This window comes from Oncorhynchus gorbuscha, linkage group LG02, assembly GCF_021184085.1.
Source record: "Oncorhynchus gorbuscha isolate QuinsamMale2020 ecotype Even-year linkage group LG02, OgorEven_v1.0, whole genome shotgun sequence".
Lineage (NCBI taxonomy): Eukaryota > Metazoa > Chordata > Actinopteri > Salmoniformes > Salmonidae > Oncorhynchus > Oncorhynchus gorbuscha.
This window is the reverse complement of record NC_060174.1, coordinates 50,086,121-50,114,115: the sequence shown is the minus strand read 5'-3', so window position 1 is coordinate 50,114,115 and position 27,995 is coordinate 50,086,121. Positions and strand designations below refer to the sequence as shown.

The following is a 27,995-nucleotide window of genomic DNA, read 5'->3' as shown; positions in this document are numbered from 1 at the left end:
AAAGGGCTAGCCACATACATGCTTCAAAGAAACGCTCAGTGAGGGATCTAGTTGAATTTTGAAACCATCATGAGTGGAGGAACCCCTTATATCGGGAGCAAAATCAGCCTAATTTCTAAGGCCGAGATTCGTTACGAAGGGATTCTCTACACTATTGACACTGAGAATTCGACTGCCGCACTTGCAAAAGGTAAAGAACGTTAACTCATGCAAATGTCCGCACTGTTATGCGCCAACCAAATAACGTTTAACTACATAACGTTACAGAGATGCCTGTAAGCAAACGTAATTCCATCAGGCTGTAACTAATTGTTTTTATGCTGTTCTGAAAAAGGTGTGTACTTAACTTTAGCAAGCTAGCTAATTGACTAGTCAGCCAGCCAACTTGCTAACTAGCTAGTAGTGATGGCTTGTTAAACCTAAGTTACCTGGTGATGGAGCTAGTTAAACATGTTTATTTCAAGTACAAGCTGAGCGTATCATGTAAACCTGCCATATTGTGTTAACAAACGGTGATGCAGCGCGACAACTGCATCACTAACATTCACAAGCAACTCGGCGTCAGTGATGCTGAATTTCGGGAATTTGCCAGCCGGCAAAAAAAATGTTGCGCTCTACACTACGGGGGGGACGCTGCTGCTGCTGCGCTGCTGCGCTGGTAAATTAGTATCTAAACTGCAAACCAAACGAGTTTTGGTTATATACAGCTAACTGCCAAAATAAAGTAAACACTTGAGTAAACGAGGGATACAAGGGTTATGGTCCAAACACTTAAGGACACCCTATCCCCTCAAATTAAGTGAACACTTCTGATGACGTCTGACGAGTATACACTTGCAGGGAGAGGGAGGAAGGAGATAGACCAGATGCCTTTTAACTTTCTGTGGAGAAACCGTACCCATTACATTAGGAAAACTGTTGTAATGAACACTTATGAGAATGGTGGGACTTTACTACCTTAAATAATACTTTTAAGATCAATTGGATAAAGCAATACCTAAGAACCCACTTCTATGTGGAATTTTATGCCTCATGCCTTCTCTACTTTTGGTGGCCTTAACTTCCAGTTGGTTTGCTATTATAATATTGATAGTTCCAGTGAAATGTTCTGCTTTTCATTGGCATGTTTTCTTGTCATGGTCCTTAATTTATAAGCCTAATTTTTCTCCACAGATATTACATGGAATAATTGGGATCTATTGTATAAAAATACTTAGTTTTTAGAATATTGGTTCTGAAATAATATTCTATTGGTGAGCCAACTGGTAAATGTAGAGGTTATTTTACTTAGTTATAAGGAATTCTTATCACTTTACAAGGTTCCTGTAACACCTAAAGCTTTTGCGTGTCAAGACCTGACTCTCAGAACCTACCTTCCATTGACCCTGACTCATCAGTAGGAAAGATTTATTTCTCTTTTGGTCCATTCAACAGAGTGATACGAACCTTGTTGTATCTATACCTTATGTCATGCCTTCTTGGAATGGATTTATTGATATCTGTCGGAAAAAGTTTGGCTGTTGCCGCACAAACCTACTTGTTAACAAAATTAAGGAAGTTTCCTTTAAAATTATTCATAAATAGTATCCTGCCAACAACTATATGAAGTTTAAGGAAAACAACTCAAATTGTTCCCTTTGTAATGACCACCCAGAAACAGTGTTGCATCTTTTGGCATTGTATTCATGTAAGAGAACTGGCAAGACATCAGTATATTTAGAATTGAACACATTTATGAAGATCTTACACTATTGTGGCGATGTACTGCTTGGATTCTTCACCTACGACAGAAGTTGAAACATTTTTATGTAATTAAATTATTTTGTCAATTTTTGTCCATATTCACAAATGTAAATGTATAAACAAAACACCACATTTTACCTTACAAAAAGAAATTGAACTCTATTGTTTGTGCCCTCATGTGCATTAGTAGCAAAATTTAACTGATTTGCATTCATATTTTACTTACACTTGTATGTTGACTTCTCCATTGATTTTATGCAGCGGATGTACAATCGTCGCAAATTGAATTACGGGAGTTTCATGGCCCCGGCGTGAACATAATTGTACACTCTCAGAGCTGACTTAAAAACGGGGGCTGGGGGGGCTTACGCTGCAAACTTGCCTTGCTGGCTAATCAATTGGACTGCCCTCCAAGATGGTGACGGGGATTCCCCCAAGGGTAAGTGGACATGGGTATGTTTTAAGTGTTTGGATTGCAGGCAAAGTATATTGAAAACAAGCTGAGTTAATTACGCACTTAACATCTCATCATGGAGTCAAGTCTAAAAATGGCCAGTTTCCCATTTAGTTTGGGTACTATGACAAGAGGTCGGTGAATTTGAAAGAGGTGTTCCAATGGAGCATGGAGGGTTTAAAGTGTCTGTCTCGGTCACTTGTAAAGGTAGATCACCAGATCTCAACCCAATTGAACAATTCTAGCAGATTCTGGAGCGGTTCCACCAAATTATTGAATGTTTTTTGGAAGGGTTTTGCATCCCTCCAATAGTTCCAGACACTTGTAGAATATATTCAGGGGTTTCCAACAGGTAAGTCACATGCTACCGGTAGCTCTGATTCAGAGGTTGTTGGTGTTAAATGTGGAAGACACATTTCAGGTAACTACATTCAGTTGGACAACTGACAAGGTATCTCCCTTTCACAGCCAACCTACGACTAACTCACTACACATTTCCAGAAGTATATGCACTTTTTCCATGTGTTCCTTCTCAAGCAGTCATAAACAAACCTCAAGTATCTGACACTGCAAGCTCCCATCTACTATTTAATCAATGCAATATTGACACAATTCCGCCCCTGGTTAGCCACTATTGTCTTAAAATGCCAAACCTAACACAATCTGCCAATAAATTTCCAGCAATATAGTGGCTGTCAGTGGTGCGTGCATTTGTCTAACACTCTGTAGCCAGTTGTGTTAACCTTCTTGTGGGTGGACAGAAATATTTTCCTCAACCTTAAATGTTACCTGCGAAGTAGGCTTACCTGGCAGAAGTGTATATCATTTGTATTTATTAAATTTGCCATGAAATGAGCAGCAGCAGTACAGAACCATAGCTAGATGACACCCAAGGACCATTACTCACTCGCAATTAATGGGGCATTTTTTTTATTTTAAATGTTATTTAACTAGGCAAGTCAGTTAAGAACCTTTGTATTTACAATGATGGCATTACACTCAAATACATTTTCTTTCAGACCAAAAAAAAAAAAAAGTTGCTGTGATTTTAACCATTGACATGGACTCTGATCACATTTAGTTTCTCTATGAACAATTGTCATTTTGAGAGTGAAAAACAAGTCTAAAACAACCTGAGCATGAAAACAAATTTATATGGCTTATATCCTAATTAAACTACTTTCATATATACCTTGAATGTGTGTATTTTGAAGTAGACTACATTTGATCTTTTATATTTGCCAAATTGTTACAACAAAGTTGGATACAAAGTCTTAAGTATTCAGTCAACCAGATTAAATATCTTTTGGCAATGGTTTACGTAACTTATTTTGGTACTCTCATCTGTCCCCCTGTGTTTCTGACCAAGTCAGAAGGTTAATGAAACAATATCAAACAACTTTTGCTCATTGAGTGCTAGTATAGAATTCTAGTGAAGCTGGAACACTGATTTGGACAGACAGTGTGTCACATCTAATGTTTAAGGGAATGTTATTATGGATGTTTTCAAGTAGGATTGTATGCACACTTCATCTAGGGCTTTGGTTTCCTTTCTCTTTATCAGTATTTGTTCTAAGCGTTACGCACTCTTCATAACATGAACAATGACTGACTAGTCAGCATCCCTGCATAACACGCTCATGATAAACTACCCTTCTTACTGCTTCCGAAGTGTATTTGTTAGCAAAGAAGCTAGCGGCCAATCTTTTCCTGTGTGATATACACTGCTCAAAAAAATAAAGGGAACACTAAAATAACACATCCTAGATCTGAATGAAATATTCTTATTAAACACTACTTTACATAGTTGACTGTGCTGACAACAATCACACAAATTATCAATGAAAATCAAATTTATCAACACATGGATGTCTGGATTTGGAGTTGCACTTAAAATATAAAGTGGAAAACCACACTATAGGCTGATCCAACTTTGATGTAATGTCCTTAAAACAAGTCAAAATGAGGCTCAGTAGTGTGTGTGGCCTACACGTGCCTGTATGACCTCCCTACAATGCCTGAGCATGCTCCTGAGGAGGTGGCGGATGGTCTCCTGAGGGATCTCCTCCCAGACCTGGACTAAAGCATCCGCCAACTCCTGGACAGTCTGTGGTGCAACGTGGTGTTGGTGGATGGAGTGAGACATGATGTCCCAGATGTGCTCAATTGGATTCAGGTCTGGGGAACGGGCGGGCCAGTCCATAGCATCAATGCCTTCCTCTTGCAGGAACTGCTGACACTCCAGCCACATGAGGTCTAGCATTGTCTTTCATTAGGAGGAACCCAGGGCCAACCGCACCAGCATATGGTCTAACAAGGGGTCTGAGGATCTCATCTCGGTACCTAATGGCAGTCAGGCTACCTCTGGCTGTGCGGCCCCCCCAAAGAAATGCCACCCCACACCATGACTGACCCACCGCCAAACCGGTCATGCTGGAGGATGTTGCAGGCAGCAGAACGTTCTCCACAGCGTCTCCAGACTCTGTCACGTGCTCAGTGTGAACCTGCTTTCATCTGTGAAGAGCACAGGGCGCCAGTGGCGAATTTGCCACTCTTGGTGTTCTGGCAAATGCCAAACTTCCTGCACAGTGTTGGGCTGTAAGCACAACCCCCACCTGTGGATGTCGGGCCCTCATACCACCCTCATGGAGTCTGTTTCTGACCGTTTGAGCATACATATGCACATTTGTGGCCTGCTGGAGGTCATTTTGCAGGGCTCTGGCAATGCTGTTCCTTGCACAAAGGCGGAGGTAGCGGTCCTGCTGCTGGGTTGTTTCCCTCCTACGGCCTCCTCCACGTCTCCTGATGTACTGGCCTGTCTCCTGGTGGCGCCTCCATGCTCTGGACACTATGCTGACAGACACAGCACACCCTCTTGCCACAGCTCTCATTGATGTCCCATCCTGGATGAGCTGCACTACCTGAGCCACTTGTGTGGGTTGTAGACTCCGTCTCATGCTACCACTTGAGTGAAAGCACCGCCAGCATTCAAAAGTGACCAAAACATCAGCCAGGAAGCATAGGAACTGAAGTGGTCTGTGGTTGCCACCTGCAGAACCACTCCTTTATTGGGGGTGTCTTGCTAATTGCCTATAATTTCCACCTGTTGTCTATTCCATTTGCACAACAGCATGTGAAATTTGTTGTCAATCAGTGTTGCTTTCTAAGTGGACAGTTTGATTTCACAGAAGTGATTGACTTGGAGTTACATTGTGTTGTTTAAGTGTTCCCTTTTATATTTTTGAGCAGTGTATTTCAGGTGTACTTATGTTCTCTAAAGCACTGCAATCATGCATTCTGTTAACTGGAGTATAATGCATGTGATTAGAGGGCATAATACCCTACTTACATTCACGCCGAGTTTACCAACCGACTGACCAACTCAAATAGACAAGCCTTCTATACGGCAGACCAATCCAAACTCCTCTCTCTGCATGTTCAGCCCACTTATTTCAGCCAATCATGGCTAGTGGGAAGGTTACAAACTGAAGTTATAGGCTGTAGCCTTGTTGTTGTTCAATTATTAATGGCCCTGTTTAGATAATTTCTTCCAATTTCATTGTGGTCAGTCACAGCTCTATCGCAATTGCCGATCAGTCATTAGGCTACGGGTAAATAAAGTAACTCTGACAATAACACTAATACATCGGTAGTGCTTTTGTACAAACATTAATATTCCACAATTGACTTAATACACAAACCTGTGGTTGAAATGTAATATTTTAGCTTTTTATAATAAACAAATGTCTTTACAGGGTTGAATTAGTTTCTAGTGCGCAACATGTGCTTTAAAAGTATCTAGAATTCGAATATGCTATCTCAATCAATGCCAATAATCTAGGAGCACCAGAAGAGATGTTGTGCTCTTAACTTTTTGAAGCTGGGAGCACCACTGCTAACAAATGTTTTAATTTTGAGCCCTACCTGTAACGCCCAGTAGTTGACACAAAATATTTTTTTAAGAAACTCTATCTGGCATACAATCTGTAGCTAATGGTGTCCCAATGCCCTATTAAGACACTATGCTCGTGTTTACTTTTTTGGAAGTTATCGGTATGTTGGTCAGTATATACTGACAATCACAAGTCTAGCTTCCTTGATTAATAGAGATGTGCCCCAGGGTTAATGTTAGCTTATGTGATTTCAAATTTTATGAATGATTTGGGAAATGGGATGCAACCAGCTGTTACATCTACATGCAGATACTAGTTATATATTCATGTGCTCCTTCTCTGGTTCAGGCTGTTGAAGAGCTCCAGACTGCTTTTCATTCACTGCAGGCCTCTCTTTATGGTTTTGAATGTACAAAAACTAAATTCATGACCTTTTACCAGAGCTAGAACTCTGCCAGAGAACGTTAGCATTGTCAGATCTGGTGACTTAGGGATTCGAAAAAGTGTTATCCTACAAATACCTAGGTATTCAGTTGGATGACAAGTTAACTTTTTAAAAAGGACAATGTGGATAATCTTGTGACGAAGCTTAAATTGATTTTTTTCCCTTCATAATAAGGCTTGCTTCCCGCTTATGGCTAGAAAGAAGCTTGTTCAGTCTACTTTTCTCTCTGTAATTTGATTATGGTGACTTGTCTTATATGCATGCAGCCTCTGTCTTAGACTGGACTCTGTTTATCATGCATTCTTGCGCTTTATTACAAATGCCAAGTCACTCACCCACCATTGTGGACCATGGTGCTTGCCTACGGAGCTGTGAGGGGAACGGCACCTCAGTACCTCCAGGCTCTGATCAGGCCCTACACCCAAATAAGGGCACTGCGTTCATCCACCTCTGGCCTGCTCGCCTCCCTACCACTGAGGAAGTACAGTTCCCGCTCAGCCCAGTCAAAACTGTTCGCTGCTCTGGCTCCCCAATGGTGGAACAAACTCCCTCACGACGCCAGGACAGCGGAGTCAATCACCACCTTCCGGAGACACCTGAAACCCCACCTCTTTAAGGAATACCTAGGATAGGATAAAGTAATCCTTCTCACCCCCCCCCCCCTTAAAAGATTTAGATGCACTATTGTAAAGTGGCTGTTCCACTGGATGTCATAAGGTGAATGCACCAATTTGTAAGTCGCTCTGGATAAGAGCGTCTGCTAAATGACTTAAATGTAAATGTAAATTGTGCATAGTACCAAATGGTAGGTTGGACTTTACTTTATATGTGCAGAAAGATACATTTGTATGTGTTCATCTACAAAGCCCTTTTAGGTAAACTCCCTCTTTACCTCTTCTCCTTCACCACCAGCAGTTACCATACCTGGTCTACTAGGTGGTTGCTACTTTAAAGTCCCCTAGCTAGCTAATTTGTCCTGGTATATAAACATTGGGTTGTTATTTTGCCTGAAATGCACAAGGTCCTCTACTCCGACAATTAATCCACAGATCAAATTTAAAAAAATGTCTCCTCCCTTCAGGCTTCTTTTTCTTTGGCCTTTTATATGGCGGTTGGAAACCAACTTTACAGCATTACTACAACCGACCAGAGTGTGGACCTAAAGTTCATTTTCAATCACCGTGGGTATATGCTCTAAAAAAACAATGAGGAGATGGGAGAGGCCAGACTTGCAGGGCGTTGCGTGTCACAAATCAAACCAATTTCTATTTTAGTGCCTGGCCACGCAGATGCTCGCTGAGGCGCGCAAACAGTGTGGGTGCAATGATTAAATAACATGTATGTGTACATTTATTTTGCGAGGGGGTGACAACTTTTTTTTTTCCAACAGTACACCTGACTCAAAGTACATTTTGGCTACACATAGCATAAGCAGTGACATGACATGCAAACTGAGTGCTTTGTCTTTCCCCATTTAGTTCGGTCTTTTGGCACTGAGGATCGGCCCACTGATAGGCCCATCCCGCCCCGAGATGAGATCTTTGAGTACATAATCTTCAGAGGCAGTGACATCAAGGACCTGACTGTGTGTGAGCCGCCAAAGCCAACATGCTCTTTCCCGCAGGACCCTGCCATCGTCCAGGTACAGCTTCTCCCAACCACAAAGTACTTCAATATCCTAAGTACACCCTTGTAAAACAGACATATGTAGTAAAAGTCAAGAATCAGCTAAGTGTCAATTTGCATTGTTCTATTATAGAAACCATTATTCATGTTACAGGCTTTGGTTTCTCCATTTTTTTTGAGGTTGGACTTTAGCTCATTAGCACATAGGGTGCACCGATTGTCACCTCGTTAGTCAGTATGGTTACACCTGTGCTGGTTATCTCATTGGTGTGAAGGTGTTTCACCTGTGCCTTTTTGTTTGCCTCTTGTTGGGCAAATTTAGTGGGCCATCATAGTGGGTGTCTTTTTAGGTTCCAGTTGTTACTCGTCAACTTTCAGTGGACACCCCCATGAGTCTTTCAGAACCCATCTTAAAACCCCACCTGTTTCAATTATTGGTCGGTGACTCTGTTTGTACCCTCTTCTGTTTGAGCTACATTTTGGTTTTATTGCTGGGGAACGTAACACATAGCGATGTACCGATACGATTTGCCTTGGTCCCCGGTTCAAATGTTTACGATATGAATGCATCGGTCTGTGGGAGCCCAACCCGATACAAATTAAACATGAATCAGTCAGAACCGGGTTCAGATTTTACAAAGTGCAGGTTCATTTAAAAAAAATGATTTTTAGGCATGTGACTGAATGGCTCAAATCTGTCTTGTGTAGCAAAATTTGAAATTAGTTTTTTACATGGCTACAAAATGGTGTGGGTATATAATACACTGCATTTTTGAAGAGCGATTTTGAAAGTAATTCTGCTTTGAAAGTTGATAAACTTGCAAACTTACTTTTGAGAAAAGAGCCATTGACTGTTTTGGGACTTACTGGAGAGCTCTCCTTTGTATACAGCCTTGTTCCCACCCTCTTAAGCCAGCTCCACCGTTCTTTAAGTATTCACATGTGAGGTCATGTGCTAAACAGTGAGCAGTGTAGTGAAGATTAAGACTAAAAGTGGTAGTAGCCTACAATGGGGAAAAATGACAGGTAAACAAATATTTTATAAATATTACATGCTTACCCAGACACACTTGTCTAAATTGATGGGTCATGTGAAAGAAATGCTATAACCCCTATTAAACATTAGTTTTATTTTTGACCAGGGGGCACACCAACACTCAGACATAATTAACTAAACATTTGTGTTTAGTGAGTCTGCCAGATCAGATGCAGTAGGGATGACCAGGGATGTTCTCTAGATAAGTTTGTCAATTGGACAATTTTACTGTCAAAATGTGAAGAATACTTTTGGGAGTCAGGGAAAATGTACAGTGGGAAGAACAAGTATTTGATACACTGCAGATTTGTGCAGGTTTCCCTACTTACAAAGCATGTAGTGGTCTCTAATTTTATCATAGGTACATTTCAACTGTGAGAGACAGAATCTAAAACAAAAATCCAGAAAATCATATTGTATAATTAAGTAATTTGCATTTTATTGCATGACAAGTATTTGATCACCTACCAACCAGTAAGAATTGTTAGTTTTCTTTAAGAAGCCCTCCTGTTCTCCACTCATTACCTGTATTAACTGCACCTGTTTGAACTCTTTACCTGTATAAAAGACCTGTCCACACACTCAATCAGACTCCAACCTCTCCACAATAACCAAGACCAGAGAGCTGTAAGGACATCTGGGATAAAATTGTAGACCTGCACAAGGCTGGGATGGGCTACAGGACAACAGGCAAGCAGCTTGGTGAGAAGGCAACAACTGTTGGTGCAATTATTCGAAAATGGAAGAAGTTCAAGATGACAGTCAATCACCCTCGGTCTGGGGCTCCATGCAAAATCTCACCTCGTGGGGCATCAATGATCATGAAGGTGAGGGATCAGCCAAAAACTACACGGCAGGACCTGGTCAATGACCTGAAGAGCACTGGGACCAGTCTCAAAGAGAACCATTAGTAAAACACTATGCCGTCATGGATTAAAATCCTGCAGCGCACACAAGGTCCCCCTGCTCAAGCCAGCGCATGTCCAGGCCCGTCTGAAGTTTGCCAATGACCATCTGGATTATCCAGAGGAGGAATGGGAGAAGGTCATGTGGTCTGATGAGAAGAAAATAGAGCTTTTTGGTCTAAACTCCACTTGCCTTTTTTGGAGGAAGGATGAGTATGACCCCAAGAACACCATCCCAACTGTGAAGCATGGAGGTGGAAACATCCTCCTTTGGGGATGCTTTTCTGCAAAGGGGACAGGGCGACTGCACCGTATTGAGGGGAGGATGGATGGGGCCATGTATCGTGAGATCTTGACCAACAACCTCCTTCCCTCAGTAAGCGCATTGAGGATGGGTCGTGGCTGGGTCTTCCAGCATGACAATGATCTGAAACACACAGCCAGGGCAACTAAGGAGTGGCTCCGTAAGAAGCATCTTAAGGTCCTGGAGTGGCCTAGCCAGTCTCCAGACCTGAACCCAATAGAGCATCTTTGGAGGGAGCTGAAAGTCTGTATTTCCCAGCGACAGCCCCAAAACCTGAAGGATCTGGAGAAGGTCTGTATGGAGGAGTGGGCCAAAATCCCTGCTGCAGTGTGTGCAAACCTGGTCAAGAACTACAGGAAACGTATGATCTCTGTAATTGCAAACAGGTTTCTGTACCAAATATTAAGTTCTGCTTTTCTGATGTATCAAATACTTATGTCATGCAAATTAATTACTTAATCATACAATGTGATGTTCTAGGTCTTCGTTTTAGATTCCCGCTTCACAGTTGAAGTGTACCTAATGATAAAAATTAGACCTCTACATGCTTTGTAAGTAGGAAACGCTGACTATTCTGCAGTGGTTCTCCCCACTGTATGTAGTAAAAACGACTTGTTTTCTTTCGGGAATGTAGTTAAGTTGCCAAATATAAATGGTAAAGTAATGTACAGATACCCCCCCCAAAAAAATACTGAAGTACTTTACACCACTGCCAACATGCATTCACACCAGTACATTAGCATACTTAATATACTGTTACACAACTTATGTATGCAATGCTATGTGATAAGGCCATGCAACCTGAGTTGAAACATGATTTGAGGTTGACACTTGATACGGTCACATGATATTGTTGTATGTCACAATCATGTTACGACCACATTTTATATATCAATATTTTGCTAAGTGAATGGGTCTCTACTAAAGGTGTAAACGGCACAGCCAAATGGTTACTTGCATAGCAGCAATTTCAAAAATGGTGTCAATACAAATAATATACAGTACCGGTATGTACAACGATATCCGTGATAGATGATATGCATACAATCAGGGGTGAAGTGGCTGAGCAGCAGTGTTAGGAGAGAGTCATTTGACTAGAGGTACTGCAGATAGTGCTGATGGCTGGTCTGTCCGAACCACGCATGAACAAGGGAATCTGTACTTGGGGAGCCCGTTTTTGTCCTGCCCTTGACTTTGATGCTGGGCATGTGACGTCGATTGCCTCTTCGTCACAACTCCCTGATCTTCTCAAAGATAAGTTTGTCTAGCTGTGTCCAGGTTGTCCTTGTACAGGCAGACTATCTGTGGGAGGTAGATGTCAGCGTCGCGTGAAACCTGGTCCTGACAGTCTAAACGCTCCTTGTCGACAACACCAGGCTCCAGAGCATCGAAGCTGTGAAACAGAACAATCACCACACAAAAAATCAGACATTACAACCCTGCACAACATCAATTGACCTCCAGTTTAGAGAAGAATAATAACCTCATACAATTCAATGACCATTGTTTTCCCCTGAAGTGCTGGTACTGCTTGATCTGTGGCAGTGGTCTGAAGTACGTAGTCAGGTGTTGCCCGCCATAGCTTTCCACCAGCACTGTACCATCCTCCAGTCCAACCAGCTGTGGGATGTTGGCCCCTGTCACAGTGCTGCCCTTCACAACACCAGCCACCTCCGACAGTGTTCACTTGGGTCTTTCTGAAGCGCTACTTAAGGCTGAAGCACCAGTCGGACTTGGTGTGGCCTGTGATCAGGAAGTGAAGGTCCAAGACTATGGTGGAGCTTGTGCATGGTCCGCCAGGCACAATACCAGCGCACAAACTTGTTCTTGTTTTGGCCACTGAAGTTATCACAATTCAGGTCCTCGCGCGTTTCCCCAATTCTGTAGTTAGTGACAATGCTAAATGTCGTTGACTGCTCTGCTGCCTCTGCTTGTTTGGGCCAGCTCTCTTGTTGATGGGAAGCATTAACATTCTCCTAGTATGACTGGTGGAGAGGTCAGGTGTGTTCTACTGATCCTGAAAGACAAATTCCAGATACAATTATCTAGCTAACATTGAACCTATAACTAGCAATGTCAAATGGCATTCTGAGAACATTAATCACTAATCCATAGTGTTACTAATGATACAAACCGATTGTCATAGTTAGCTAAAGATGGAACCTATTTGGTTAAATGGCCACCCATCAAACTCCATCTGGCTAGCTAACAGCAAGCTTTAACTTGCAATGAAACTATTTTCTGACAAAATTAGAAACCTATCTGAAACTGTAGCTAAATTCTTACGCGGTTCAATGGATGAAAGCTTCACAGCAGACTGCAACCCCTTTTTATTAAATAAGATGTCCTTGGTCGTTTCCGTTTAGTTTGCACAACTTGTTTGGCCTGTGTCAACTTCTTCCATGACAACACTGTTGATCACCGTTTCTTCCCCATCACTGTGGAGTCTTCTGACAATGTCTTCTGACAATGTTTCCTTCAATGAAAATGTTTTTACCTAAATCAGATTTCCTCATCGATCTGATCCATTTTCAGAGAGTCGACATGGCACGATCGTCCTCCAGAAAGTCCATCACAACTTTTTCCCACTGACCTTTGTCGATAGCGCCTGAAATTCAAGGCAGTAATGTTATTGAGAGCAGTAGCAACATATTTGCAGTTCTCCATGGCTAATTTAATCTTTCAAACTGCAGTAGAAAGGATTATCTACGCATAACGAGCAGCTCATTTTATAGACACAAGATGCTACATCGAAGACCAATCTGAAACTCCTCTCTCGGCATGTCCAGCCCACTCAGCCAATCATGGCTAGCGGGAAGGTTCCTGTTTGTCTTTGGCTAAATCAACTAGGCTCTAGTAATTCAACAATATTATTCGTATTTACAGATGCCATAAGTTTAAGGCACAAAAGCATTTTGATAAATTATTTTTAAGTTCAGACTGCTCTCCTGTGAAGTCATGACTTCAAATTTTATTAGCCACATGCACCGAATACAACAGTGAAATGCTTGCTTACTAACCAACAGTGCAGTTTAAAAAAAAATATGGATAAGAATGTAAACAGTTCGGATGCTCTCAATGGTGCAGCTGTAGAAACTTTTGAGGACTTATGCCAAATCCTTTCAGTCTCCTGAGGGAGAATCGGTTTTGTTGTGCCCTCTTCACAACTGTCCAGACTTGCGGCATACGCCTAATTTCCTGAATCGGGTCACAATATTGTCTTATTCTGGAAATAACTAATCTGTTATGACTGAAATGATGCGTCCTCTCCTTCAGTTCAGTAGCCTATCCAACTTTATGCATATGGCTGACAGAGCAATGGTGTGGGAGATGCAGATGCCTGCGCCAACGAGAGATGGGTTATTTGTACATTTGGCACCTTCAGCTTTCAGATGCTTGTAAAATTGCTTTCGCAATGTCGAATCATAGGCATTATTAGAGTGACAACCAATGTAATTTGCTGGGTCATTGTTACCAAATGCGTGTTTTACCAGAGTTGTGTATCCTACCAAAGTCAACGCAACTCTCATCCAACTGCTGATTGGTTTTCAATCATTCCGATTTTGTTTTTCATTTAGATTATTCAGGTTCACCATAAATCGCTTTGGAAGTTTTGCTTTAAACAGTCAGTGTATTTGGTCATTTTTTTTACATGAATAAGAATTTCAAAAAGGACCGCTATCATTTCTCATTCATTAGTCAGTGCGGAAGAAGCTCTGTAAACTTCTAAACTATTTGCTTTCGAGACAATTTTAATGCAGCTTTGGATTTGACCTAACTGTCTAAATGCCAAGATGGTTTCAAAAATATGGACATGGTACTAGCTCAACATTTTCAATCTGCAAAAATAATTACGTTACTCAGGTGGTGAATAGATATAAAAAATGAGGGGGATGAACATACTGTACATTTCCCACTCCTAATCTGATAGTGGGGTGGTCTGCCCAATGGCTCAGCTCAGGTGCCTCCACACACACACACACACACACACACACACACACACACACACACACACACACACACACACACACACACACACACACACACACACACACACACACACACAGTCACTCAGTTTAGAGAAGTAATCTCAGACAGATGCAGCACAGAGGCCCAGCTCCTGAACTCCCATAGGCAGCAGATATTAATTTAAAATGGAAAATTATGCTAATAATGTTAGTGCATTAATTTGTTTCACTAATCAAACTAAATTGTACCAGATTGTTTCAATCTAAAAAGTATCAAAGCCCGTGCATCTAGATGCGTATCGACTCATTCATGAAACTAGAGTTGCACATCCCTAATAAGTGCACCTGTGCAGTGATTTTTTTTTGGCTTCAACTCCCTTTCTTGCTTTCTTCCTCTCCAGTCCTCTGTGTGCTCAGCCCCTCCACCTGCTCCTGCTGCCACTTCAGTTCCATTCCAGTCGGTGGGCTCCAACGGCCTGTTCAACCGAACTCCCGTGCCCCTGTACAGCCAGTGTAACACCAGCCCTCTGGTGTCCATGCAGTTTGGCACTGTTGGTGACTGTAAGAGCCACAGCAACGCAAAGCCTGGATATGGTGAGGAAGGGACCGCTATAGCTAGGTTAATCACTAGTGTGTTCAAGGTCTGATATTAGTCAGTCATACTTTACTATTGTCAACTGTGTTCTAAAGCTTATATTGTCAGTCAAGTTATACCTTCAAATGCAACTAATGCTATGCATTAAGCGATCTACCTGTCAAATGCAGGTAGATATGTTTTAAGCTCTGTCAGGAAGTGACAGTCATGTATGCTTTCCAAGGGTTGCAGGCTGCCACATGGCTCTTGGATCAAGCTGGGCATTTCACAGGCACGGAAGGTTTGACTGGGCTCCACTATGCCAAAAGTGTCACGTAGACTGTCTGCTCCCTTATGTTTTACACTCATTTGATATTCAAAAAGCAACATTTTAGCGAGTACACTCTTAAATATTTAGTGTGTTAGTACTCGCCATTTCCGCTCCATTACGAAGATGCTGCTAGTACTCAGCCAAGGGTCACAGGTCAGGAAGCAAATCAGGAAATAATGAGGCCAGTCAGGTTACTTTTGTAACTCTGATTCTCTGATATTATGAGATCTCACGTGGGATTCAGCTGAATCTTGAGGAACCATTTACACACGTCTGTTAGACAGACCAGTCGAAGGGAGCTGAACCCCTTCGTTCATAATAAGGAGCTACTTGCTCACCCTGTGGTGATTCCCGAGCATGCCGAACTTCGTCACGCTCTTACAAGTAGGGGAATATCTCCCTCATATCAGAGAACCGTGGTAATGAAAGTAACCTTGATTTTTCTTTCAATTATTTGTCCCCATATTGCACTTGGAATGTGGCCAACTCCATTATTGCAAACATGCTCTCCAAAGCCAGTTAGTCTTAACATATCAACCCTCAGAGGCCCTGACACTGAGGACACTATGTACCAAAGAAGTTGCAGTGTTGTCTAGCCGGTAGAACCTGGGCATGTATGCATGGATTCCCAACAAGCTGCATCGCAAATATCCTGTAAGTAGATGCCCTTTGAACAGTGCCCAAGAGGTAGCCATACCTCTACTGGAGAGAGCCCATTGGCTGTCCGGCGGCTGTAATCCCTTGTTATTATAGGCTAATAAAATGGCGTCCACAATACAATGTGATAACTGTTGACGAGTGTGGCCTCCACTTGTGCGAAGCTCTTGGTGTATCCAAGTAAATGCGCAATAAGTGTACTGGACACAAATGGTGAAGTTCTTCTGTAGAAGTGGTGGGTGGAAAGCCACAAGCTCCAAGGTGAGACAATTGAAACCGGGGAAAAGCCTGGGGCAAACTGTAGGCACGAATGGTGAACTGACAGCGCATGCGGCTCACGTACTTGCTTTGTGGACTTAAGGGTGACCAGTGAAGCAATCTTGAAGGAGAGCTACTTAATTTTCACGCTTTCCAGTGGCTCAAAAATATTCTGTGAAATGGCCTCAAGTGCAATAGACTGATCCCAAGGCGAGGCTTGGAAAACTGGACGTAAACGACGCACCCCCTTCTTGAAACAAGTTTTTACCCATTTGTTATTTCCAAAGCCTATATGACAGGTCAAAAAAAAAAAAATTGTCACATTTTCTCAAATGCACCACTTGTTTGCATACAGTGAGTGTGTAGAAGGGGCCCTGACACTCTGGATAGTCAATGACCGAGGCAGGCCTGTCACATTCAGATTTGACCTCTCATGGGCCAGGCCCAGAAGGCCATTGTGTTTGAGTGAGGGTGGAAATCTTTGTTTGCTTGGGTCAGAAGATCCCCTGCATAAGGGAGTTGCCAGGGCTCGTCGTACAGCACGAGAATGATCTCCGCTGACCAGAGCTTGCCTGTACAGCACGAGAATGATCTCCGCTGACCAGAGCTTGCCTGTACAGCACGAGAATGATCTCCGCTGACCAGAGCTTGCCTGTACAGCACGAGAATGATCTCCGCTGACCAGAGCTTGCCTGTACAGCACGAGAATGATCTCCGCTGACCAGAGCTTGCCTGTACAGCACGAGAATGATCTCCGCTGACCAGAGCTTGCCTGTGCCTGATCTCCGCTGACCAGAGCTTGCCTGTACAGCACGAGAATGATCTCCGCTGACCAGAGCTTGCCTGTACAGCACGAGAATGATCTCCGCTGACCAGAGCTTGCCTGTACAGCACGAGAATGATCTCCGCTGACCAGAGCTTGCCTGGCCATCGAGGGGCTATCAAGATGATGAATGACTCTTACCTCACTGTCTAGCTGTCATTTCTGTGATTTATTATCACGCTGGACACAATCAAGGAACTGTATGATTGAAGGTCCATTTTTAATTTGTACATTATTTGGTTTTAGTCTTTTTTGCGGTATTTTCCCTCACTTAAAAAATATACAGTGCATTTGGAAAGTATTCAGACTCCTTTTTTTTCTAATTTTGTTACGTTACAGCCGCCTTCTAAATTGGATTAAATACATTTGAAAAAATTTTTATCAATTGACACACTACCCCACAATGACAAATCGAAAACAGGTTTTTAAAAATGAACACGTTTTATTAAAAATAATCTAATTTACATAAGTATTCATAACCTTTGCTATGTGAGTAAGTTGGTAACGTGTGCTAGTCAAAGTTTATCTGTTAAGGCTTGTTTTCTAGCTAGTGTTCACCTAGTGGGCTAATAGCATAGTGTGCTAACACAGGAGACAAAGCATCAACATGTTTTCAGTAAGTTACTCAACACAGGACTAGAGCTGAAATTTCTGCACTCGGTGGTGTAACCTCGCGGCACTTGCGAAACAGTTAAACATATTTTCGTGCTGAGGAAAGCTTAGAAGTACTCTAGTGAGAATTACCATAGGACAGGTGAGTCGCTCCTTAGATAATGGGAGGGGCTCACCTCATTCACCTTTCGACCAACTGACATTTGTAATTGGTTCTTCGAGATTCAGGTGAATCGCACGAGACCTCAAAGAATAATTGAAAGCGAATCAGAGGACTCCTCACACTTGTGCAGTTCTTGCCCTCAATACTCTACACCTGCTGTTCCTCTCAATACAGGACGATCAGTGCCGCCCTCCTCCTTTGGGAGCGACACAAACTCTGCTGTAACCCAGTCCCAGAGCAGTGCTATTGGCGCTGCTCTCCCCACTGATTCACGCTCTCTGGGTACCGCTACTGTCCTTGTATCTAAAGGTAAAGGAAACACACGAGGAAGAAACACTGATTTGTTCTACTACGTACTCACCTTGGTAAAACAAACTCATTTGAAACTAGCTGTAGATCTGCGCCATTCACTCCCTACAACTCATCTGTAGAGCACACTGTCGTATTCTTTCAAGGGATTAACCTGAATATTTCCTTTCTTGTGGCACATGGACACCTACTCATTCAAGGGATTTTCTTTATTTTTACTATTTTCTACATTGTAAACATCACAACTATGAAATGACACAAATATTTCAGATTCTTCAAAGTAGCCAACCTTTGCGTTGATGACAGCTTTGCACACTCTTGGCATTCTCTCAACCAGCTTCATCGAATGCTTTTCCAACAGTCTTGAAGGAGTTCCCACATGCTGAGCACTTGTTGGGTGCTTTCCTGTCACTCTGCGATCCAACTCATCCCAAACCGTCTCAATTGGGTGGAGGTTGTGTAATTGTGGAGGCCAGGTTATCTGATGCAGCACTCCATCACTCTCCTTCCTTGTCAAATAGCCCTTACACAGCCTGGAGGTGTGTTGGGTCATTGGTCTGTTGGAAAAACAAATGATAGTCCCATTAAGCCCAAACCAGATGGGATGGCGTATCACTTTAGAATGCTGTGGTAGCCATGCTGGTGAAATGGAGGTGTTCTAAATAAATCCGTATCACCAGGAAAGCACCCCATACCATCACATCACCACCTCCATGCTTCACGGTGGGAAGCACACATCTGATCACCTATTCTGCATCTCACAAAGACACGGTGGTTGGAACCAAAAGTCTCACATTTAGACTCATCAGACCAAAGGACAGATTTCCACCTGTCTAATGTCCATAGCTTGTGTTTCCTTTTTATAGGTGTATTTTAGTGGTTTCTTTGCAAAAAATTAGACCATGAAGGCCTGATTCACGCAGTCTCCTCTGAACAGTTGATGTTGAGATTTGTCTGTTACTTGAATTCTGTGGAACATTTTTTTGGGGAGCTGTAATTGGAGGCTGGTAACTCTCTAATGAACTTATCCTCTGCAGCAGAGGTAACTCAATCTTCCATTCCTGTAGCGGTCCTCATGATGGCCAGTTTCATCATAGCGCTTTCTGGTTCTTGCGACTGCACTTGAAGAAACTTTCAGTTCTTGGATTTTTTCACGTCTTAAAGTAATGGACTGTCGTTTCTCTTTGCTTATTTGAGCTTTTCTTGCCATAATATAGACTTGGGTCTTTTACCAAATAGGGCTGTCTTCTGTGTACCACCTCTACCTTGTCACAACACAACTGATTGGCTCAAACGCATTAAGAAGGTAAGAAATTACACAAATTAACTTTTTTAACAAAGGACACCTGTTAATTGAAATGCATTCCTGGTGACTACCTGATGAAGCTGGTTGAGAGAATGCCGAGCGTGCAAAGCTGTCATCAACGCAAAGGGTGGCTACTTTGAAGAATCTTTTGACTGGTACTGTATGTTAGGCCTATGTATCGTCTCGTGAGAGCATAATGTCACCCAATACTGCTTTGGAATACTAGAATGTGGTTCAAAATGGCATTCCCCTCCCCCCTATCACTGTCGTCTTTATTATTTTTTTTGCCTCTTCTCAATAAAATTACGGATTGCTTTTCACAACACAACCTTTAACGCGTTTAATCACTTACACTTCATGGATATAAAGCTTAACTCTTGACGAACCAGTGAGTCTGATTCATGTGTTGAGTAGCCCAGTGTAACACTAACCCTCTGTTCACCCAGGCCACACCAGCCCCTCCCTGGACCCCCTGAGGAAGAGCCCCACAGTAGAACAGGCTGCCCCGTCGGCCCCCTACGCTCCGACTCCCAGCTTGGGCCGTAGGAGTACTGCTCCAGGCCAAACGACCCCCTCGGCTCCAGCTGCCGGCCATGCCCAGCAGCAGCACAATCACCAGGGTGAGACCGTCAGCGGGGCCCGCAGTAACCAGGCCTGGGGTGCGCCCTGCAACGCGCCCATTTCTCACCAACGCTATACCACTGTAGGGCTTACCTCTTCTGTCTGAATTTTAACAACTTTTGCCTGTTTCTTTAGGGAGTCTATAGTGTGGGGATACACATCTTTATTAAAGTTGAGCTGAGCTCTCTAAACTAATGGACTGTACCATTCCAGGCCCAGAAAGCACTCATAGTGTCTGCGCAACAGCCGCAAGGTGAAGGCAGGGATGCCAGTCAACTGCCTGCAGGGTAACTGAGCACCTCTGCTCTAACCGTCCTCTGTGCTCAGCTCCATGCTGTTTGACTCTGCATGCCCTAGTGACTTTTACTTAAACTGTCAAGCCAACTCCACCATCCTGTGTGCTGTAGTAGGTTACATGGTGGTCCATTGCTTGCAACTGTCTGCATTGCTGTGGAGATTGACAAGTTGAGATAGCGATCACTGCTCTGTTTCGTGTGTTACGGTAATTCTGTTACACCATATTTTGGCCATTTTTAATATGTTGTATGGATGGGTAATGCTATTCATGCTTTATATGCTGCTGGAATTTCTAGTTGTATACATCTGTTAGGGTGACATTTTAAGTATTCTGTTGTGATGGATGGCAAGCCATTGCTTTATTCTGTCAATTGGTAGATTAAAGCACAGCAAACTACCAATCTATGCTATAGTGGACATTTTCCTGCATTTTGTTTGTTCAAAACCGAACCATGAAGAATATGAATAATGGGCACTGCTTTTGGTATAACTTATTATAATAATTTTTGGTGTTTACTACATGTTTCTGGTGGTAATATTGTCTATTCTTTCTGTTTCCCAGTTGGCGGCCCCCCACCTCAGAGGCGTGGTCATGGGGGAAGACAACGCGGCAGGAGCCGATTCAACGTGCGCCTAGCCGGACCCATGAAGGACTTCGACTTTGAGAGTGCCAACGCCCAGTTCGACAAGGAAGAAATTGACAGGGAGTTCCAGAGCAAGCTCAAACTAAAAGGTACCAGAACTGTACAGATCAGGCCCTCACAACATTTGATCCAACACTTATGGGTGAAGGAGCTCAATTTAGCCTAGTGTTTGAGGACAGGTCATGCATGCAAGGCTGGTTTCTTCAGACGGACTAAACATGGCCGGCATGTGTTCAGGGGACCGAGATTAACACGAGGCAAGCCTGAGCACAATGTAGCAGTTTTTTTATTTTTTTTATATACATTTTTTTTTTACCTTTATTTAACTAGGCAAGTCAGTTAAGAACAGATTCTTATTTTCAATGACTGCCTGTTTCCGTCAAGCATCCTTGAGAAGTTTCTGCAACTTGATTGGAGTCCTTGTGGTAAATTCAGTTGCTTGGAAATGATTTGGAAAGGCACACCTGTCTATGTGATGGTCCCACAATTGACAGTGCATGTCAGATCAAAAACCAAGCCATGAGGTAGAAGGAATTGTCCGAAGAGCTCCGACAGGATTGTGTCCAGGCACCGATCTGGGGAAAGGTACCAAAAGATCTGCAGCATTGAAGGTCTCAAAGAATACAGTGGCCTTCCATCATTCTCAAATGGAAGAAGTTTGGAACCACCAAGACTTCCTAGAGCTCGCCGCCCAGCCAAATTGAGCAATCGGGGGAGAAAGGCCGGTGACCAAGAACCTGATGGTTGCTCTATAGTTTCTCTGTGGAGATTGGAGGAACTTCCAGAAGGACAACCATCTCTGCAGCACTCCACCAATAAGGCCTATATGGTCGAGTGGCAAGACGGTAGCTGCTCCTCAGTAAATGGCACATGACAGCCCGCTTGGAGTTTGACAAAAGGCACCTAAAGACTCAAACCATGAGAAACAAGAATCTCTGGTCTGATGAAACCAAGATTGATCTCTTTGGCCTGACGTACCAGGTTTCCTCCAGCCGTGACGCTTGGCACCTTCCTTTGATGGCATCATGCTGTTGGGATGTTTTTCAGCCTAAGGGGACTGGGAGACTAGTCCGGAACGAGGGAAAGATGAACGGGGCAAAGTACGGAGCGATCCTTTATTGAAAACCTGCTCCAGAAGGTCAGACTGGCGCGATGGTTCACCTTCCAACTGGACAATGACCTGAAGCACACGGCCATGCCAGTGTTGTCTTGGCTTCGGTACATGTCTCTGAATGTCCTTGAGTGGACCAGCTAGAGTCTGGACTTGAACCCTATCGAACATCTCTGAGAGACCTGAAAATATCTGTGCAGCAATGCTCCACATCCAACCTGACAGAGCTTGCGAAGAATGTGAGAAACTCCCCTAATATAGGTGTGCCAAGTTTGTAGCGTCATACCAAGAAGACTCTCGTCTAATCGCTTCCAATGGAGCTTAAACAAAGTACTGAGTAAAGGGGCTGGAAACTTATGTAAATGTAATTTGTTATTTTTAATACATTTACAGATATTGCTGAACTGTTTTTGTAATTATGGAGTGTATTGTGTGTAGATTGGGGTGGGGGACAATTGAATCCATTTTAGAAATTTTGAAAAAGTCATGGTCTGAATACTCTCTGAATATAATGCCTGTATTACACACACAACCGTTCAAAAGTTTGGTCACTTAGAAATGTCCTTGTTTTTGAAAGAAAATCCCTTATTTTTTTGTCCATTTAAATGTATTTTATCAGAAATATGTTGTAAATGACTATTGTAGCTGGAAATGGCAGATTTGTGGAATATCTAAATGGGCGTAGAGAGACCCATTATCAGCAACCATCAATCCTGTGTTCCAATGGCGCATTGTTAGCTAATCCACCTTTATAATTTTAAAAGGCTAATTGATCATTAGAAAACCCTTTTGCAATTATGTTAGCACAGCTGAAAACTGTTCTGATTTAAAGGAGCAATACAACTGGCCTCCTTAAGACTAGTTGAGTATCTGGCGCATCAGCATTTGTGGGTCCGATGACCGGCTCAAAAGGCCAGAAACAAAGCACTTTCTTCTGAAACTCGTCAATCTATTCTTGTTCTAAGAAATGAAGGTTATTTCATGCGAGAAATTGCTAAGAAACTGAAGATCTTGTACAACGCTATGTACTTCTCCCTTCACAGAACAGCGCAAACTGTCTCTAACCAGAATAGAAAGAGGAGTGGAAAGCCCCGGTGCACAACTGAGCAAGAGGACAAGTACATTAGAGTACCTAGTTTGAGAAACCGACACCTCAAGTTCTCAACTGGCAGCTTCATTCAATAGTACCTGCAAAACACCAGTCTCAACGTCAACAGTGAAGAGGCGACTCCGGGATGCTGGCCTTCTAGGCAGAGTGCCAAAGATAAAGCCATATCTCAGACTGGCCAATAAAAATAAAAGCTCAAGATGGGCAAAAGAACACACTGTACAGAGGAACTCTGCCGAGAAGGCCAGCATCCCGGAGCTGGTGTTTTGCGGGTACTATTTAATGAAGCTGCCAGTTGAGGATTTGTGAGGCGTCTGTTTCTCAAACTAGACACGAAGGTACTTGTCCTCTTGCTCAGTTGTACACCAGGGCCTCTCACTCCTACACTGGTTAGAGCCAGTTTGTGCTGTTCGGTGAAGGGAGTAGTATACAGCATTGTACGAGATATTCAACTTGCTTTTCTTTCAAAAACGAGGACATTTCTAACTGACCCCGAACTTTTGAACGCCTGTATGTGAAAGTCTTGATCATATAAGTCTAGACAATCACTAATACTGAAAATGTATGAATTGTTAGTCATTTAAATTGTAGACTCACTACCACATCTTTCCAATCTGGGAGATTAATTCGCTGTATTTCTGATGGCCTCTGGTACATTCAAATGCCTAAATTCCACCAAAATGTAGTTTGTTCAGGGCAGCCTGGATGGATACTTTATCTATTTGACTGAACTCCATGTCTGGCTCTTGAGTGGTGCAGTGGTCTAGGACACTGCATCTCAGTGCAAGAGGTGTCACTGCAGTACATGGTTTGATTCCAGGCTGTATCGCATCCGGCCGTGATTGGGAGTCCCATAGGGCTGTGCACAATTGGCCCAGCGTCGTCAGAGTTTGGCCGGGATAGGCAGTCATTGTAAATAAGAATGTGTTCTTAACTGACTTGTCTAGTTAAATAAATGTGCAGAACAGTAATTGGCCATTGTGGAGTGAATGTGTTTGATGTCCATTTCTTCTCAAGATGAGACTGAGAAGGCAGCAGTGAACGTGGAGGATAAGGGCAACTCCAGTGTGGAGACTCAGAACAGCAAGGGCAACGCTGATGAAGGGCTGGAGGCACTAACACTAAAAGTTTACTACGACAAGACTAAGTCTTTCTTCGACAAAGTCTCCTGTGATTACAACAGGTAGGCGACAACTGCCCATATCATCTCTCTCCCCAATGTTTTTATAGCGGTAACCTCTGTCCTTTCTATCTTGTAGATTTAGTTTGAGAATTTGCAATACAATATTGTCTTCCCTTAGGCAATACGTGATAAAGAGCTATTCTGTTTTTTCAGGAAAGCTGCAGAAAAACCTGGAGGAAGCTCTGGTTTCCCACTGTGAGTCTCTTTTCTCTCAGATCTGTTCTATCCCATGCTAATGTTTTGATACTATACAATGTGGCATGATTGACATATGGAGTATACTGTATGTAAGACCGTAGTGGCTTCAATCAGGTACTGTCGGCGTCCTCCAACCCCCGCTTGAGCGTCTAAATTGTGATTGGCAGGCAGCGGAGACAGACCTGGGCTGAGGAGAGGCGTATCAACTCTGAGACGTTCGGCATCCCCCTGCGCGGGGCTCAGGCCCGTGGGGGCTACCGCGGCCGTGGTGGTATGGGCTTCCGCAGGGGTCGCTCCGCCAGCAGAGGGTCCTTCGGTCCCCCCCGCGGAGGCCACGGCTACAGGGGAGGATCCAATCCAACAAGCCAGGGAGGATTGGAGTTTTCAGTGAACTTTGAGGACAGGGTAATGTAGATGTTTTTTACTTATTGTATAGATGGATGCCATTGTGGCCAAAGGTATCCTCAACGAATACATTTGCAAAATCCTAGAGTTAAGTTGTCCCTTGTAATGCTTTTAATTATGGAGTTTACAAATGTGAATTCACAATCTAGCAAATGTGAGAAAAGATCAAGCACTTTTACATAACTCTGTTAACCATAGATGCACGTGCGTAACAGTGTTGACCATAATGAAGTCATCAAAAAGATGTCTAATTTTTCCCTTCCTTCCTGAAGGATACCCATGGCTGCATGGAGGACAGATCAAGAGGGGCGACGCCTCATCTTTAGAAATAGTTTGTTTTATACTTTTGACTAAAAGATTGTATATTTGTCAACATCACTGGGGTAGACTGCTTGAATGCCACTTTTCCATATCTTTTAATAATGGAAATGATGCAATCCATCGATCTCTTCAAAACAATTTCCAGGTGGCTAAATTGTGTATAAAAATATGAGGGATGTCCTTTTCAACAATGAGTTATTTTTCTTTTCTTGTAACAGGTATTTGATTATATTCTGTTATGTGTAGAAGGCTGAATGACTGAGGATCACTGACAGCTTCATTTTTTGGGGGGGTAACCTGTAATGTACCAAAATAGCCAGTGGGGTCTGTCACAGCTTTCTGTGTATTTTTCAACCACACAAAAACTGTACCTGTACCTAGTCTGCTAGCTATCCATCTATCCCACTTCTCCAAGCTATCTATGTCCTCCAAATGGTAGCGTTTGTGATTTTAGCTAGATATCAAAGTTTTGTAAATGATATTCTGTTTTATTTACTTCCACCTCTTTACTAGTGATGGTGCTAGATGAACTTGGCTATACTCTTGTTTGGTGACATAGTTTAACTCTGGTTGCATAACTAGGTATAGGGAAAGATGGATCAAAGGTCAGAACTTCATTTTCTTAATTAAAAAAAATCTGTAGATTGCCCTGTACTCGATGCTACTGGTATTGTGTAACTAGAGTTGCACAATGCTGCTGTTTGCTACGGTTATCTCTAGCGTGATCTATGTAAACTGCTACAAGAGCTCGCTAAAGCAGGCCATCTACATATGCTTCTTCCTGACATTTGGGTCACATTTCGGTTTCCAACATTTCTAAGGAGCCTTTCCAAATTGTTATTCCCTCTTACCTCTTTTTGTCAGTCTGTTAACCTCATCCTGAACTCCCCATCCCCGTTCCTCTCAAAGAAACCAGAATGCCAGAAAGAATTTGACCCACCAACCGTACTTGAGATGTCTGACGGAGAGAAACAATACCCTGATTAAACTCTTGATCCGATGCCTCTGACTCTGTCCCATGGCACTGCATGGCGGTTGGTGGCTTGCTAAGCTACACAAGTGATGTCAACCTAATTGCTCAGTTAAAAATTGGTTAAAATATTTGATTGTAGAGCCCTTTGGTTTTAGCTTATTAGGTATTAGTTACATAGCAATATTGAAGCTAATGTTTCGGAGGGTTTGAATGATTGGGCACAAATTGGGTGAAGGTTGGTTGATGGGAAGTAATGAACTTTGACTGAATGGCTGATGCTATCTTGGCCAGGAATGATATAAATAGAGAAAATACTAGCTAGATTTGTGAATTTCTATCTTGCAGGAAACGTACATACAGTTGCACTTTTTTACTATTGAAGTTGTTTTATATAATGGTGTCTTCTGTTAATGTGTTAATCCTGAGCTTGTATTCCAGTTCTGCTAACTGCGGACGACCTGTGAGTCCTAAATGGCAGCCCTATATAGTGCACTGCTTGGCTCTGGTCAAAAGTAGTTCACTTCACAGGGAATAAGGTGCTATTTGGGATGATACTGATATGGTACCTGACCCCCCCCCCCCCTGTGTGAACAGGTCTTAAACTGCAAGTTCATTATTGCGTTTCTTTTAGTGTCCTCAGGGAGTTAAGAATAATTTCTTGTTGTGCCTTAATGCCAGTGAATAACTAGAATACTACATTTTACTTTAATTGGAATTTATTCTAAGAACTTGTGCCCATTTTGCTGTACTCTGAAGCTCTTTTGCACAGTGCTGTTCGATGAACTAGGTTATTGTTTGCCAATGTACTAGATTTATTCAGAAGTATGGATATGTCTACATCGGTACGTTCTGTTGAGTGACGGAGTTGACGCCAAGTTCCAACATCTTGTTAATTTCCATTGCAGGATCATTATTCTCTGGCATTGATGCACTGTAGTGGAAAGTGTGGATTCTGCCCCCATTAAGGTTTTGAAAGCTTTCAGTAATTAAAATGAGACCAACATAGAGAAAGAATATTGATTGTCGAAGTGTTAAATGGTGCTGGAATAGATGGGTGGGGAGGGGGGTTTATATAGGCAGCCCAATTCTGATAATGTTCACTAATTGGTATTTGGAGCAGCTCTGAAAAAGAACAATTGGCTTCCTGTATAAACGCAGCCTTAAAATGATCTTGTCTAAGATGAAGGGTGGTACAGTAGAATGGGTGGTGGGATGGGGTGAACCCAAACTGTATTGCCTTGATTCTTTACTTGTCTTCTCAAAACATATTGGTGCAGAAGATCAGAGGGGAGGAACCTCTTCTTCTGCGCCAATTTGTTTTGGGGAGACGAGGAATCAAGTCAACAGTTTAGGTTCACCCATAGGATCAAGTGCCTAGTTCAAAGGAATGTCCTGTATCTCCATTTCTCATTGTTGCACAGAAGCCTGCATGAGGGTCTGGCTCAAGCCACTATCATGACACAGCAAGGATACAATGCAATAACCTACTAAAATGTCTGTGCTGGGGATAGTTTGTTTGAGCATCAAATGTAATTTATATACAGACTTTAAGCTTGTTTATTTGGGTACATTTTTCTAACAGTTTTGTCTCTGAACCCAGCATGACGTCCTCTTCTGTGGGCCTCAGTGGACTGGGTTTTTTTATTCGAAGCAAACAATAAAAGTTTTCATATCTGTGCCTGTGTGTGATTAACAGGGGTGTATTCATTAGACACGGTTTACAGTTT

General features: G+C 42.7%; 1 protein-coding gene across 2 annotated transcripts; it reads left to right on the top strand.

Moving 5' to 3' along the window:
• Positions 1-27,946, top strand: LOC124003842 (protein LSM14 homolog A-like). 2 transcript variants are annotated; one of them, XM_046312450.1, is made up of 10 exons: positions 1-190; positions 8,014-8,177; positions 14,776-14,968; positions 17,967-18,101; positions 19,854-20,027; positions 20,888-21,058; positions 24,206-24,371; positions 24,525-24,566; positions 24,737-24,974; positions 25,247-27,946. In XM_046312450.1, exons 1-10 carry the CDS (start codon positions 70-72, stop codon positions 25,298-25,300), a joined length of 1,458 nt encoding a protein of 485 aa, XP_046168406.1. In that variant the 5' UTR covers positions 1-69; the 3' UTR covers positions 25,301-27,946. The 2 variants fall into 2 exon arrangements, with proteins under 2 accessions (XP_046168406.1, XP_046168412.1); XM_046312456.1 differs by lacking the exon at positions 17,967-18,101.
• Positions 27,947-27,995: the final 49 nt, after the last annotated feature.

Excerpts from the sequence above, each read along its gene's own strand:
- LOC124003842 (XM_046312450.1), top strand. The coding sequence starts at position 70 with ATGAGTGGAGGAACCCCTTATATCGGGAGCAAAATCAGCCTAATTTCT. Across the intron at positions 21,059-24,205 it reads GAGCAAGCTCAAACTAAAAG|ATGAGACTGAGAAGGCAGCA; the intron begins GTACCAGAACTG and ends TTTCTTCTCAAG. Across the intron at positions 24,372-24,524 it reads GTCTCCTGTGATTACAACAG|GAAAGCTGCAGAAAAACCTG; the intron begins GTAGGCGACAAC and ends CTGTTTTTTCAG.